This window comes from Cryptomeria japonica, chromosome 11 (assembly GCF_030272615.1).
Source record: "Cryptomeria japonica chromosome 11, Sugi_1.0, whole genome shotgun sequence".
NCBI classification, from domain to species: Eukaryota; Viridiplantae; Streptophyta; class Pinopsida; order Cupressales; family Cupressaceae; genus Cryptomeria; species Cryptomeria japonica.
The window spans coordinates 54,245,659-54,259,643 of record NC_081415.1 but is presented as its reverse complement, the minus strand read 5'-3'; the positions used below and the strand labels follow the sequence as shown (position 1 = coordinate 54,259,643).

General features: G+C 35.2%; 1 protein-coding gene across 2 annotated transcripts in view; it reads left to right on the top strand.

Moving 5' to 3' along the window:
* The first annotated feature begins 1,977 nt into the window (after window positions 1-1,977).
* The window catches only part of LOC131051331 (uncharacterized), a 28,459-nt gene continuing 16,451 nt past the window's right edge, over window positions 1,978-13,985 (top strand). Inside the window, exon 1 of one of the 2 annotated variants that reach the window (XM_057985792.2) lies at window positions 1,978-2,750. In XM_057985792.2, coding sequence (XP_057841775.2) covers window positions 2,442-2,750 — 309 coding nt within the window. In that variant the 5' untranslated portion in view covers window positions 1,978-2,441. The remainder of the gene's footprint in view (window positions 2,751-13,985) is intronic. The other variant, XM_057985794.2, reaches the window with a different exon arrangement.

Genomic DNA, 13,985 nt, shown 5'->3' with positions numbered 1-13,985 from the left:
ACCATGGTGAGACCCATACCAACATTCTAATTCATCCTCTAATGCATATCCAAATCAAAAAGCATGATTTAACAAGATAATTCAATCAGACAGACTAAACCATAACACAACCGAATATACCAAACACAAGTCAACATAAATCACTTATGAACATAAACACCACTAGATAAATACACTAAAAATGTTGCACAAACCACATGATCATGTCCTCCAAACCACAACATAAAATTCAACATATTCGGAGTCCATTGAAGACTTTCCAGATCAATCTGACATACTTTTATTGTCAGAGAATAATAACAACTAACTTTTTCAATCCACAAACTATAATTTTTACCATCCAAATGAATGCAAATCACACTACTAATGAGACATTAAATATTGTTTCTTGCATACATTAAAAACTCTTTCTTGCATATTGAACTTGCCACAACTAGCACCAATACATCAAGCTCAACTGCAACACCAAACACAAGACAAAGAAACCTGCAACAACATAAGATCATATTCAATCCAAACAACCTAGTTTGACATCAATGACACCCATACACACTCAACTTTCAATAGTAACAAAATACATCAGAGGCAGAGTAATTTTTGAGTGGTGGCTATGTGCGTTGCTTGGGGTTTAATCCTCCCTCACTGTAAAGAACCATTCACTTTGCTAGTTCATGCTTAGGGGCCCAACACAATAACTTGTGTTGTATAAAAAAATACCTATTGATAAATTGAAAATTATACTCCATCGATGCTATGTGTTTGTAGACTATGCAAAAATAATATTTTGTTGAATTGGACTAGTGGTTGTGACTATTGATGATGTACAATGCACAAATCATATATATTCCTTACATTTGTACATAAAATTCTATTAAGCCAAAATCTAAAAATCCTAAAAACGATAATTTTCCCTCTAAAATATAGAATATCTTAAATGATAATTTTTTTTTTGGTCCTCCTAGACTTAATGGTGAGGTCCTTTTTGCACAGATGTACACTAAATAATCTCCTATTTGAGTCACTCCTATATTTGATAAGGATCTTGCAAATTTGAAGCTTTGATGCCATGTAAGTGTCACACAAAGACTCAATCTCCTACAATCACTTGCAAAACAAAAAATAACCTATCACAAAAGAGTATAAAGAAATGAATTGCTTGATTATGGGTGTAATAATGATACAATGATCAAATAAATCAAATGATAAATAATGCATAAGAGAGACCTTGCTTGTACAGGCAAGATGAGAAGATATGACATCTCAAGATTATGAAATTTGTCACAAACATATGATGAGACACAAAACTAAATGAACTAAAAGTGTCCCAAGTAAACTCAACTAATCTGGTGTGAATATACCTAAGAGGTAAACCAATTAAGTAATATACCTTGTTCACACCAACACTCATGACTTAACAATCTCCCTGAGTTATTTTCAATATTGCTAGTCCTTACACATTATTAGACAAGAGAGATTCTAAAGGGCTTGGTTGCATAATTTGCATTCACATAAAAAAAAAGCATGCACAAAAACCAATTCAACATTATGTGAGAAAAAATTTCAATACACAAAATTTGAGATAATCAACACATCTAAAGCATTAATTTTTCTTATAATAATAATTTTATCTCTAACATCCCAATTTGACCAATTTAAAAATATCTAATTCTTCTATCACTTACCTTTATCTTTCACATGTACAACTCAAACCCTAATTTCCAAAAAAGTTTAATTAATTCTAGATTGATTGTGTTTCTCTTGATTATATTATACCTTATAGAATATACACTCGATTGACCTTTGAAGATTAACCTATGTAACTTCTATTATACATTAATAGAAGACTTTTGTGTTCCTTCACATGACACGTAAACATTGTTGTAGAAAATAGCACATCTCTTTTGGCACCGTAAAAGGATGCCAGCCTATTTACACCAAAGCCCTAATTTTTGTTCTATATGACCCTTGTCCTCACCTTGTCCCCTAAAATCCCTAATTTTTCACATTATTTTTGCTGACTTCATTCCTTGTCCAGGTCAAGTTCTTCTCTCTCCCGTCGTAAACTGCTTTGCTCAATATAAAACATCAACATAAAAAAATGTTCTCTCATTCCATTCTCTTTTTCTTGAAAGTTACAATTTTTTTTTTCTTTTCAAATTTCTTCAGAAGATTACCTATCAATATAGAAGGAAATCCCATCCTAGGAATATAGGAGGTTTTTGTCTTGCCATCATTATGCAGAATGGGACACAAATGTTCTGCAATTTAAAATGATGAGAATGAGAAGGATCTGAATGCAGATAATCCCAGTTAAATGTCATTCAAATATCTTAGAAGGGTACGAAGGATCTGAAAGCAGATAATCCCATTTAATTGTCCTGCAAATATCTTCAGAGGGGTACTTAACCCATTTGGGATTATTGGCAATTAAATTCTTAATCATGCAGGCCATTGTAGTAGAAATTAGTTCTTCAGATGACGAAGGAGAAACTGAACCACAATCCAGGAGGTCCTCTTCATTTAAAAGGACCTCCGTTACAGACGACGATGACGAGCTAACTGTAATTGAGAGCTTTATCTGTTCTGAGAAGAACAGTCGCCCTAAGAGGGCTAAAAGTTTTGGAACCCAAATTGAAGATTTGGAGAATGATTGCTTGGTTTTAGAGGGTGATCCAGAGAAAGTTGCTGCTGATCCAAGGGCTACGGTTGATGAGTCAGAGGATTTGATAGTGACTGCAGAAAAAGGGGAGGTATTCTATCTGTAATTTGTTCCTTCTCTTTCTTTCTTGTACCCCTTGCTGAAATATGTGAAATTTGTTAATATTTTTAACCTTTTGCTCCCAATTCCTGTATATTAACGCATGCTCATCATTGAAATTGGTATGTTGATTTCGTTCTTTTTCTACCCACTGATGAAATTTGTCGATTTCACGGGTACGTTAAAGTTATCTCCCCTATTTCTAGTTTTAAAGGCGTGCCTAATAATGAATTTGGTTGGTTGCTTTTTTTTCCTTCTGCCTATCATTGAAGTTTGTGCAATTACTTCATGTTTTTAAGTGCCTGCTTCCAGTGCTGGTTTTTAAAGATATGCCCCTCTTTGAAATTGTTTTGTTGGTTACATGTTCTTCTTGTATCCATTGTGAAATCTGAGGAATTTTGTCACGTCTATTCCTAGTATTTTAAAAGTGCACCTATTATTGAAATTGGTAAGTTGGATGCATCTTTCTATCACTCATTATTAATGAAATCTATGTAATGAATGATTTTGAGTTTCTACTCATAATGCTAATGTATTAAGCCCTGCCTATTATAGAAATTGGTTGGTTGGTTGCATTTTTCTTCTACCCACTACTGATTAAATTTGTTGAATTTTTGCAAACTTTTGAGCTTTTGCCCCAAATACTAGCGTATTAAGATGTATCTATCAAATTTTTTCTCTATGCATGTTAACTACGGACTTAGATGCCACAACAGAGGGGTTCCACTTTTTTCGACCTCTTCCAGGAGTTTCACCTGATCTTGTCCTTTGGGTATGATGAAACCAGGGTTGGATGCTATTTAACACTTCAAATGTTAACATGTCTGGGAGGGATTTGAACTAGGGGCTTTGCTATGAAACTGCCGATGACTACCATTGGAATGGAATCCCATTCAATATGATGACTGTGCACCCATCAGCCATTTTAGCTAAAAGCACTGAGGGTTGAGGGGTTCTAGACTCGGAAAAAGTATTCGTGAGATGCGACTTCAAGTCGGTGTCAACTATTCAGACTGGAAATATTAAAGTGTAGCATGGATGTTAAAACTCGACTTTAATCATTTGCTTTTCTGACATCAGATCAATCTCCTCTCTTAATCTTCAAACATATTCCATCTAACTGTAAGTTAGCAAAAACAAAAGCCTATGGCTTTTTTTATTTATCAACTATGCTCTTTTGTCTTTTATTATTTGCTTCTATTTGATTTAAAATGTCTAAACACATAGGGTGTGAAGTGTTCTTGTACAGCTTATATAGAAAGTATACAAATACTAATAACAACATAGAAGAAAGCAGTATGCAAAACATCAGCTATATATTTATTGATCGTGAAATTGTGTAACTTAATGATTTCCTGAAGTGGAATGAGTTCACCTGTACGTGAATATAAGTGGATCTAAAAAATTGAAACTTTTGATGATACCTTTTTGATATACTTACAAAAGTTAAGTAGATTAAGTTAACAGTCTATTTGAACTTAATGTACTTGGTGCTTCGCAATAAATTAACTACACCTGAGTGGTCCTTATGCTGCCTACAGTATCTTCACCAAAAAATATTGGCAAAATCCTGATTGTTGTCTTGTGGATCTGTGAAGTGGGGTGTTGCTACAATTGTTTGGTATAGGTCATCTCCAAGGCAAGGTTATTCATCCAATCCCAAACAGTTCAATATTCAATGCCTGATAGTTTTGTGTATTGTTGTGAAGGTTCTGCAATTTCTTCCTTTGTTGCAAAATTTATTGTTTTTGTTTGTTTTTCTGTGCTTAAATTTTTTTCCATGTGTCTGTGACTCTGTCCTTTGTTTATCATTTATTTTTTCCCCTACTAATGCCTCATTAAACTTGCTTTGTGTGCACACTAATAAAACATTGACCAGCGGTTACTAATTGTGATTTCATCCAGCAATTGTCAATTATTGGATTTACCATTTTTTTTATATTTGTTAATATTCTTGGGTAGCCCCAAAATTTTCCTTCAATTAATGTCTAGTTACTGGGTTCTTCCCTGCAGGCCCGGGTTGTGGTCCTGGTTCGGCCCGGGTACTGGTCCAGTGCTGGTACATTCCTGGGCAAACCCAGGGTACTGGTATATCTAGTCTTGATCAACTTTGGAGGATTTAGATGTGAGATCGCAAAGTCAACAATCTTTAGTTTCCCAAAGGTTATTTTTAGACTTAAGGCTTTTGTGTATGATCCTTATTCCCAGTTGCCTCATAAATCCACATGATTATAAGTTTATTTGTTGGATGACTGTGCTTGACTTAGAGTATCTTGAACATAGCTAAAAGTTTTGAGTGAATGTGAAGGATTCTTTTTTTTTATTTTGTGCTAAATTCTATCAGATCAAACTTGCTGTTGTCCTCTTAAGCCATTAACAGTTATGTCAGCCTTCATTTTTGATGGACAAATTCTGTTTTCCTTTATAATGGATGATCTGTGTTATCAGACATGTAATGTGTGCAAAAATATGAACAATAGATCAGAGATGCTAGACCTTAGTATTTGGTGGTGGATCTTAGTAGTTTTTCTTGTGGGTTTAAGGGAACTTGACAAAGATGATGACAATTGAAGGTTTGGATGTTGACATGTACAATCTACTCAAAGTGTGGGGTACCAGTGGAAACATGTGTGGAATCTGCTGAAAATGATTGATGATAATAGAACACAAGTAGGCATTACCATAAGTTATTATTGGAGAATGTTTCTTGGATCAATGTGCTTTGAATGTTGAACACATTTCTATCACTGTAATTTAATATATCTGGTTTATCTGGTTTCGGTATAACTTTTATTAGAGCAGATAAACATACTAGTTGCAAATATATCCCCGAAGCTGAACTGGTATCTCAGATTAATGTTATCAGAAGTTGTTTTTTATGATGTGTGGTATTTATTGATAAGCCCATGGCTTAATCACTTGTTATGGTTCAGAAGCTGTCCTCCCTTCGTTTGTCAGTGAATGGCACATTTTTCATTTGTTTAGTGATCATTGATGTGGTTGTTTGCTCACTTGGTTGTTGTGTACTAGCTGTCAAGGTTTGTTGTTTGGCAGATGCGACATTCAAAAATTTCTATTGTCATGGCCTTAAAGTATTGTCAGGCAGCAATTTTTGCTTGACAATTGTCACTCAGATTCTTTGTTTGGCAGTTGCCATTTTTGTCTATTTTCCTGTTTCTATAGTCGGCTCCAGATAAATGCAATTTAGTAAGTAGGAAGGTTTCAGTGTTTCATACTCACCCATTTACCAATCAGCAAACCTGTATCTGTGGTTCTACCATTTTTTCAAGTATTCATCCAAAACGCAGTTCCTTCATCATCTTGTTTATATTTCTCATCTGAATCTGTTCCAGAACTAGCATGCTTTTCTCCAATTTATTGGTCATTAAATGTGTCTATCATTAGTTGGACTTAAGCAGTTTTTACTCAAGTGTTTTTTTTTTCTTTCCAATTATGGATAGCTATAACCTATTTCAACTGTGGATACAATGTAGTACTGCATTTTCATGTTTTAGAACGTTTCCATTCTTTGAGTACAAAAGACTGCTTTTGATGCTTACTCTGCTATCATAGTGCCTTAATTTTAAAAATTTTCTTATTGAGAAATTCCTTTGTGATTTGCTAATTTTAGTTTCAAATTAGTTCTTAACACTGGGTTTCTTTCTCAATTTCTTTCAATTTTTTTCCAATAATATGTTCACATTTGATCATCAATTAATGCATTTATAAGGGCCACACCTCCTATTTCAATTTTAATTTTAATTTTAGCATCTCTTTCTTCATGGTTTCTCGTGACTGTGATTGCTGTGGTGAATTTGGCTGGGCTATTTGTGGTAGACAGTTAAATTGTTTGATTGGTACCATTACCACCGTCACATATATTAATGACATTAATTGCTGTAATTGTTCTTTCCGCATATTGGGTCTGTTATTATTCTCTTCTAAGGTAGCATGGGAAATGTCCCCTCCTTTCCCCCCTGTTCATGGCCATCTTCTGTTTCTAGTACACAGGTGTGGCCAAGGAATGTCTCCTGACTGATCTCCATCTCCCACAAAATCAGTGATGCAACCATGAAATGCACCAATCCGTGCCACATGTTCCAGGGAGGTCTGATATTTTTTCAGTAAAAAATGAAAAAGAAAAACAGATTAAACTTAAAAAAGAAAAGAAAAAAGGGAAAAAGCCCTTTTCACCAGTGTTATCAATTAGCACTGTATTTAGTGTTGTATTTTGGCATTTGCTCAAGTTTTTGAGCCAAAAGGAGCCTACCACTTGTATTGGCATTAGTATTGCTTTATTTTTAGAAAATTTTCATTTAATTTAATATATAATGTAACTTGTTTCAATTATTTTCTATTTGTGCAGTTCTAATTCAACAAAAAAATTAAGTTCTTTGTCGATTTCAATACCTGCGTTTGTGTCAAAAAAGCATTTAGATATCAAGTTTTCTCTTATTTTTGGGCTTTTTCATTTAATTTTCTTTAGCAGATCATATTTTTGCAATCTAAACACTGTCAATTGTAATTCATGCATGGAAGTGGCATACAAATTGACAGCCATTACGTACACTTGAACTTGTATGGTTTTTATGCATTTTTCTTCAATTAGTTTATGAAAGAACAAATTTCAGTATCTATATTAAGAAAAGCTTTTGTTAATGTTAGAAGTGTCTACAGGCAATTTGTAAATAATGGGATAAAAAAGAGTATGCTGAAAAGCGAAGGATCCAATACCATTAATAGAATGATGCCTTGGCACAAATGGCACAATCCTTTAGCTAGAGGATCACTTGAGTGACCAAAGGTCGATACTCTCCAAGCGTTAAATAGATGCTGTCACCCCAAACCATCAATTCCATACTTATAAACTCACAAAACAATGAGCAAGAAAAAAATGAAAACAAAAGTATGGGACAGGAGTGGAAGCCCCATAGGGAGGTTTAAAAAACAGTTTATTTATTCTGATTCCTAGCCAAGCTTCCAAACTCTTGTAAAGGGCTGAAAATGATGCCTGAGCAATGTCAATATTGGCTAGAAAGTCTGCCACCAAGTTTGATTTGTGAAAGCAATGGGAAAGTAGAGCAACATCAAATGATTTAATTAACTTCATTGCTTCCTCAAGTAAGTGTATTTTCTTCCAACTTGTGCATGATACCCTATTGAAACCCTGAAACATTACCAAACAATCACCTTTCACTACTAATTGCATACAACCCATCAAAGAAGCTAAGGCAATACTTTCCATTACAGTATACCATCTCGTGTAATTAAATTAGTTAGCACAAGAGAAGAATATAAGATAAAAGAGAGATGCAATACTCGATTAGAATAAATCATACCATGGGCCAACCTCCAAAAAGTCTTATAGTAAGAACAAAACTTTCAATACCATGCTTAACTTCTCACTACCTCCTACTTGTAGGCTAAGTTGCAGGTTCTAGATGGGTTTGGTTTTGATACTTCATCATTGATTGATGGTAGTGATAAAGATAAATGTCAATTGATATTTCAAAATTACAATATAATCTCATATCATATATGTCTAGGAGGATTAAAATGAAAATCATTACAATTGCAAAATTTGAAATAAATACAATCAAAAGTTTGTATATTTGTCATCAATAGTCATCAAAGGGATCTAGATCAATATCATCATTTGGTTCAACATCATAATTCATTTGAACCACAATCGATTGGAGTGCCACTCCCACTAGGTACATCCTGTGTAAGAGCCTCATCATCATCTACATTGACTCTGGCAAGCTGTAGGATAGGTGCATCCATGTTGGTACACTTAGGGCTATATTCCAATTCTTCATTGCCCCGTCCTTGTAATCATCTTGCTTATGTGATAGGGCACAAGTTGGAACATATAAAAACCAAGTCTTTTGCTTTTTTGCAGCCAACTGGTTATGCTTCATCGAGTGGATAAAGGAGATGTGCTCACATTTTGTTCAGCTGAAGAACTTGCAACTTGTTCAAATTGGAGAGAAAACTGACCAACACAACTTAAAAAAAATGCAAAAGAAATTAAAGAATGGTAAGTAATAAAGTTTACAAATGTTAAAAATAAAAAAATGCTTACTTGTGATAGAATCTTGATTGCAAGAGTTTAGAGGAACAAATAATCTTGCTCGTGGAGGTACTATTATGTACAAACATCTTCCTTGTATTGGTCTCAAGGAGCACAAATGCTATGATCTCGTCCTGAGATGAACTTGGCAAACTTTTTCCTAACATTATCCACCACTTTTAGATCTAACAAGATTTTTTGGAATGCCAACTTGTACTTGTTAGCAAATTCACTTGTTGTATGGTGCAATTCATCTTGGCAAAGGAAGTATTTTTGTGTTATAGTATTTGGGTAGAGTGAATATGCAAGGATGATGTGTTCATCTTGTAGATGCGGTGATGAATGATTTTTGCCACACCTTGGAAAAATGTTTCTTCAGGTTCATTCTCCTTTTGTGCTATTATGACCTTTATTTTTTCTATCATGGAGTCAATGCCATTGTAGATTTCTCTCAAATATGGTCAATCTGTATCAGCAAACTTGATCATACACTTGATAGGCTCAGTGAAACTCAAGACATTGTCCACACAAGCTCTCCAATCATCAACTAGGATCAATAACTTGACCTTCTGAGCCCTCTTTAATCTGATTGCTTTAAATACTCCATTGGTGGCTAATGACCATGGCGCTCAATGCCTCTTGCACCTTCACAGGGTGTCTGAAAATGATTGTGTGTGACATGGATTGGGTCTCAATAACATAATGTCGTGTAAACATAAGTTAATAACACGTTAAAATGTAAGTAAACATGGCATAAATTAAACTAAAAAATAAAATGAAATAAATTTGCCTTAAGAATTTCAAATTTGAGAAAGTTCTGAAAAAGACTTGTGACATATTTAAAAATGCGTTAAATTTTCTCAAATCTATATTGTAACTTCTTTAACATGTCTTACATCACCCCTCTAGATTTCAAGGAAAATTTGTAGTTATGAGAAAGATATGTGCTTAACACCACCACCTTTAAAACATAAAAAGAATTGCCCGTTTTCTCACCTTCAAGGTGCCAAGAATATGGTTTGATACTTGTAATGAAATTATTTAGCAACAAAGAGTAATATAAAATAAAAGAATGCAAATAAATGGAAATACTTGATTAGAGTAAGCCACTTCGAGGTGGCAACCTTGAAAAGTCTTATAATAAGAACACAACTTCCAGTGCAATGCTTTAACAACTACTCACTACCTCCTGTTTATAGGTATCATTAGGTAATATTAATACCCTAATCTCAATGAGACTGATCTAGCTTACAATAATTGAACTCAAGGACTAATCATTGACTCAAAAGTTGGATTATGTGAGCCATATTCCGTTATCGTATACCCCAATACAATCAATTCTTTAAGGGTGCAGCATTCTGCCTGATTGTTTGTCCTACTCAAAGAAACAAAGAGACCATTTGCACTCTGAATCACAATCATAGCTAACAATCTAGGGTTCTCCTTGAAGCCCCATCAAAAGTGAGCTTTAAAAATTTAGTTGGAGGTTTCATTCAAGTAGAGTTTTTTCTCTTAACTATCTATCAATCACCCCATTAATGAGGATAAATGCCGTTATGCTTTTTTATTTATATTAAAATTACATTAATTAGCTGGGAGATTCTATTGGGGTCGTCTCCCTTGAAAATAAAGATTAACTCAACATATTATCTAATGTCTTTTTCTTACAAGATCTTAAAATCATCTGGAAAGCAACTTCTTTCCTCAATATAGGTTTCCTGTTAGATAATATAGTTCATTGTTTTCTTTAGGAGATACATTCACTAAGACTACAACCTGAACTTTCTCCACAAAAGGAAGATCCTCTTTTGATGAGACAGAAGGACAAGTCTCTAGGTTAGAATCTAAAATACTAGGAGACTATTTCAGGTTTTTCAGCTTGTAAAGAGGCTACCTTCATAACCAAAGGCCTTGCAATATCTACTTCCTAAGCAGTGGTTTAGTATGGAAATGATATCCTAGCCTATGTATGCAAACTAAGATCTTAAATCTCCATATCTTATCATTAGGAATAATAATAAGGTCCACCTACAAGCCTAATAGGAGAGTTGAATGCTTTGGATCAATGTTCCTATTGGTGCAATTGAATTGAAATTGTGAAGTGCGTGTTTAAGATGTAGGTTTAATGCCAGGAAAATGATAACTTTTAAAAATGACAACAAATTACAAAACAAGAAACTAAAGTAGTAGCTCAGATCTAGAAATAAGACATAGAAAGGAACTTGCACTTGCCAATTGATCCTGAAAATGTTGGATTGGTGTGTTGGGTGCCCCAGCCTGAGGGTGCTTGTGCAAATAGAATGAAGTAGATTTGCAATCAGAAGGGTCTTGTAGGTTTGTCTCTCCAAAATTCAGCTGACAAGTGTCGAACATGTGTGTTGGGCGCCCTAGTCTAGGGCTTTTCGCTTGTTCAAAATCAGGGAACATCTATCACTGTTTGCTCTGTGTGCTATTGGATTTGAACCTGCACACATGAAAAACGAGAAAGAAGGGTTGTGCTTTATAGGGGCTTGCTTAAGTCAAACACTGTGGTGTTCCCACCTCCACTATAGCTATGATTGATGAAAAAGAGGCTTCTCCTTAGAAGGATAGAGGCTAAAACAATAATGGAGATGCTTGAGTTGAGAAATATTACCTCCAACGTGAAACCCTTGGTATGAAGTCTCACATAAGGCTTGATGTTGCCTGGAAGATGTTAATGGATGCCTTCATAATGGAGGAACACATTATGATTGATCATAATTGTTGTAACAAAGATGTAGACATGAATGCTTCTTATTCCTTGACTGCAGATTTGTGCTCAATTGCCTTGAATATGCTTTTTTGAATGCTCATAGGATGATTGCCAGAAGACTTAAGAGTTTGGATGAGAGAGGGAGTTGTATTTATATGCAACTTATATCTTTTTGGATTTTATTTTTTGGAAGGGCAGTTTCCTGCTACATACAAAGCTTACATTTGAATTGAAATTTCGGGGCCAAACTGGCTGGACAGGGGCGTTGGGTGCTCTAGTCCAAGCAGTTTGGGCCAATAAAAAGGTTGTGAATAGGTGAATGCACCAAGTTAATGAAAACGGTCCCGAAATCAAGCACAATTAGACTTATATTAGGTACACATTAGGCACAACCACCAAAGTGGGTCCAAATTAAGTGTGAAATTGTAAAGGGATACAATTTACCAGACTACAATGGTCTTAATAGGCAAGGGCATACATTTTATTAGCAAATCTAGGCTACTAGGGAGGGGGGGGTGGGGGGTAAAGATTCTTCTACAAGGGGATAAGTTAAACAAGGAAGCATCAAGTAACATTCGGAAAGATTTTCCAAATTGATGACAATATTGTAAACGAACTTGAAAGTGTACTTTGCAAACTTGGACCATGAGAGTATTTTGTAAGCCCAAAATATAAGACCTTTAAAACCACACAGGCCTTAATGGCACACATCATTTTCATGATTTTTGAAGAGACAAAAAATCAATGTTGACAAAGCCAAAAAATAGAGAATTTGGAGTGTTTAACCAACATATGCCGATATTTGAATAATGCTTCAAACCAACCAAACAAGAGAACTCATCTGATTGCAGCTGAAAGTTGAGAATGCTGCATCCAATCGATCACTGAACTTAGATAGTACTGCAGTAGAGGTGTATTTTGTCTATGCCCAACTACGCACAATATTGGAAGCATAGAGAATGGACTACCACTGAGAATTGCTCCTGAGAATAGACTGTTTTTGAGAAATTTGATCTGCATGGTGTACAATCAAATTTGTAGGCCATACAATGCAAGTAGGGTGTATGATGGAATTTGCAAGCCATAGGATGCAAGCAATACGAACAATGCAAGTTGCATGCCATGCAATACAATGGTTTACAACAGGCTGTACAATGAGAATATATCGTTGCTGTACCCTGAACAAGTCAGGGCGTACAATAGGAATATATAGTCATTGTACAATGAAATAATAAGGCTGTACGATAGGGATATATAGCCATCATACAATGAAATAATCAGCTCTTACAATTGAAATATATTCTGTAATGTCCCCTCCTTAGGCAGAGCAGTCAGCATTGGAGGTATAGGCTCCTGTAGGCTGGCAGAGTGAGTAGGGAGCCTATTCAGGGGTAGAGACAGACACATTGGGGCTTTAGGAGCCTGTTTGGTCAGTTTGGGATAGTCTCCTAAATTTTAGGAGGGATCCCTATTTTTTAGGGACGGACTGTGAGTTACTTGGGAAGCATCAGGAGACTTCCAGAACCATTCTGGCAACTTTTGTCACATTTCCTATTGTTTAGGAAGGGGTTCTAAATTTTAGGAGCCACTGCCAGTTAGCTCCTAGTGTCATGGCATCATCAGAGAACAAGTGGTTTCAGTCAGATCACAATTTAGAGTCCCGAGGCATTTTTCATGAATAAAATAGGAAATAAGTAATACTTATTTCCTAAGTTTGGGATTTAATTAAATAAATAGTTGAAGTGATTAGTTTAATCACTTAACTTTATAATAAGGGATAAGTGGTCTTGAGGTCACACCTCCCTAGGCCAATGAAGTAATAAGTTATTATTAATAACTTTGGCCCTCTTTTTATGAATAATAGACCCCTCGTTATGGATTGAACTCTAGGAAGGGAAATTATGTTATCAAACATTAAAATAAAGTATATTTTATTATTATTTCAAAAAGCTCTTGGAGGGAAAAGGATCGACCATTTGAGAGGGAAAAAGAAGAATGATTAAAAGGGAGAGAGGAGGGAAAATCATCTCATTATGGTTGAAGGATATTTTTAATATTGGAGATTGTAAGCTCTGAGCCAGAGTGTTGCAGCAGAAAAACCCTCAAGAACGTCCATTCTTGGGTGTTGGGAAGGCTGGACGTAGCCCTAGCCTCACATCCTGAAGGGATTTCATCATTTTCAATAGCAAGTTCATCATTCCCAGGGTGGTTCGATTTGAAAGTTTAGTCCATTAAGGTGCTGGAAAGGAGACAAATTCAAGATCAGAAGTTAGTTTTGAGCCTGCAGCAGCCTTTGCTGACTGTTCTTAGCCCAGTCGTACTTGCTTACATCATTTCAGCAGCCGTACAGGGCCTGTTCAGAGTATTTGGTGGTGAACTTTAGCAGATCATGTCAAGGAAGAACCTCAGCAGCACCAACA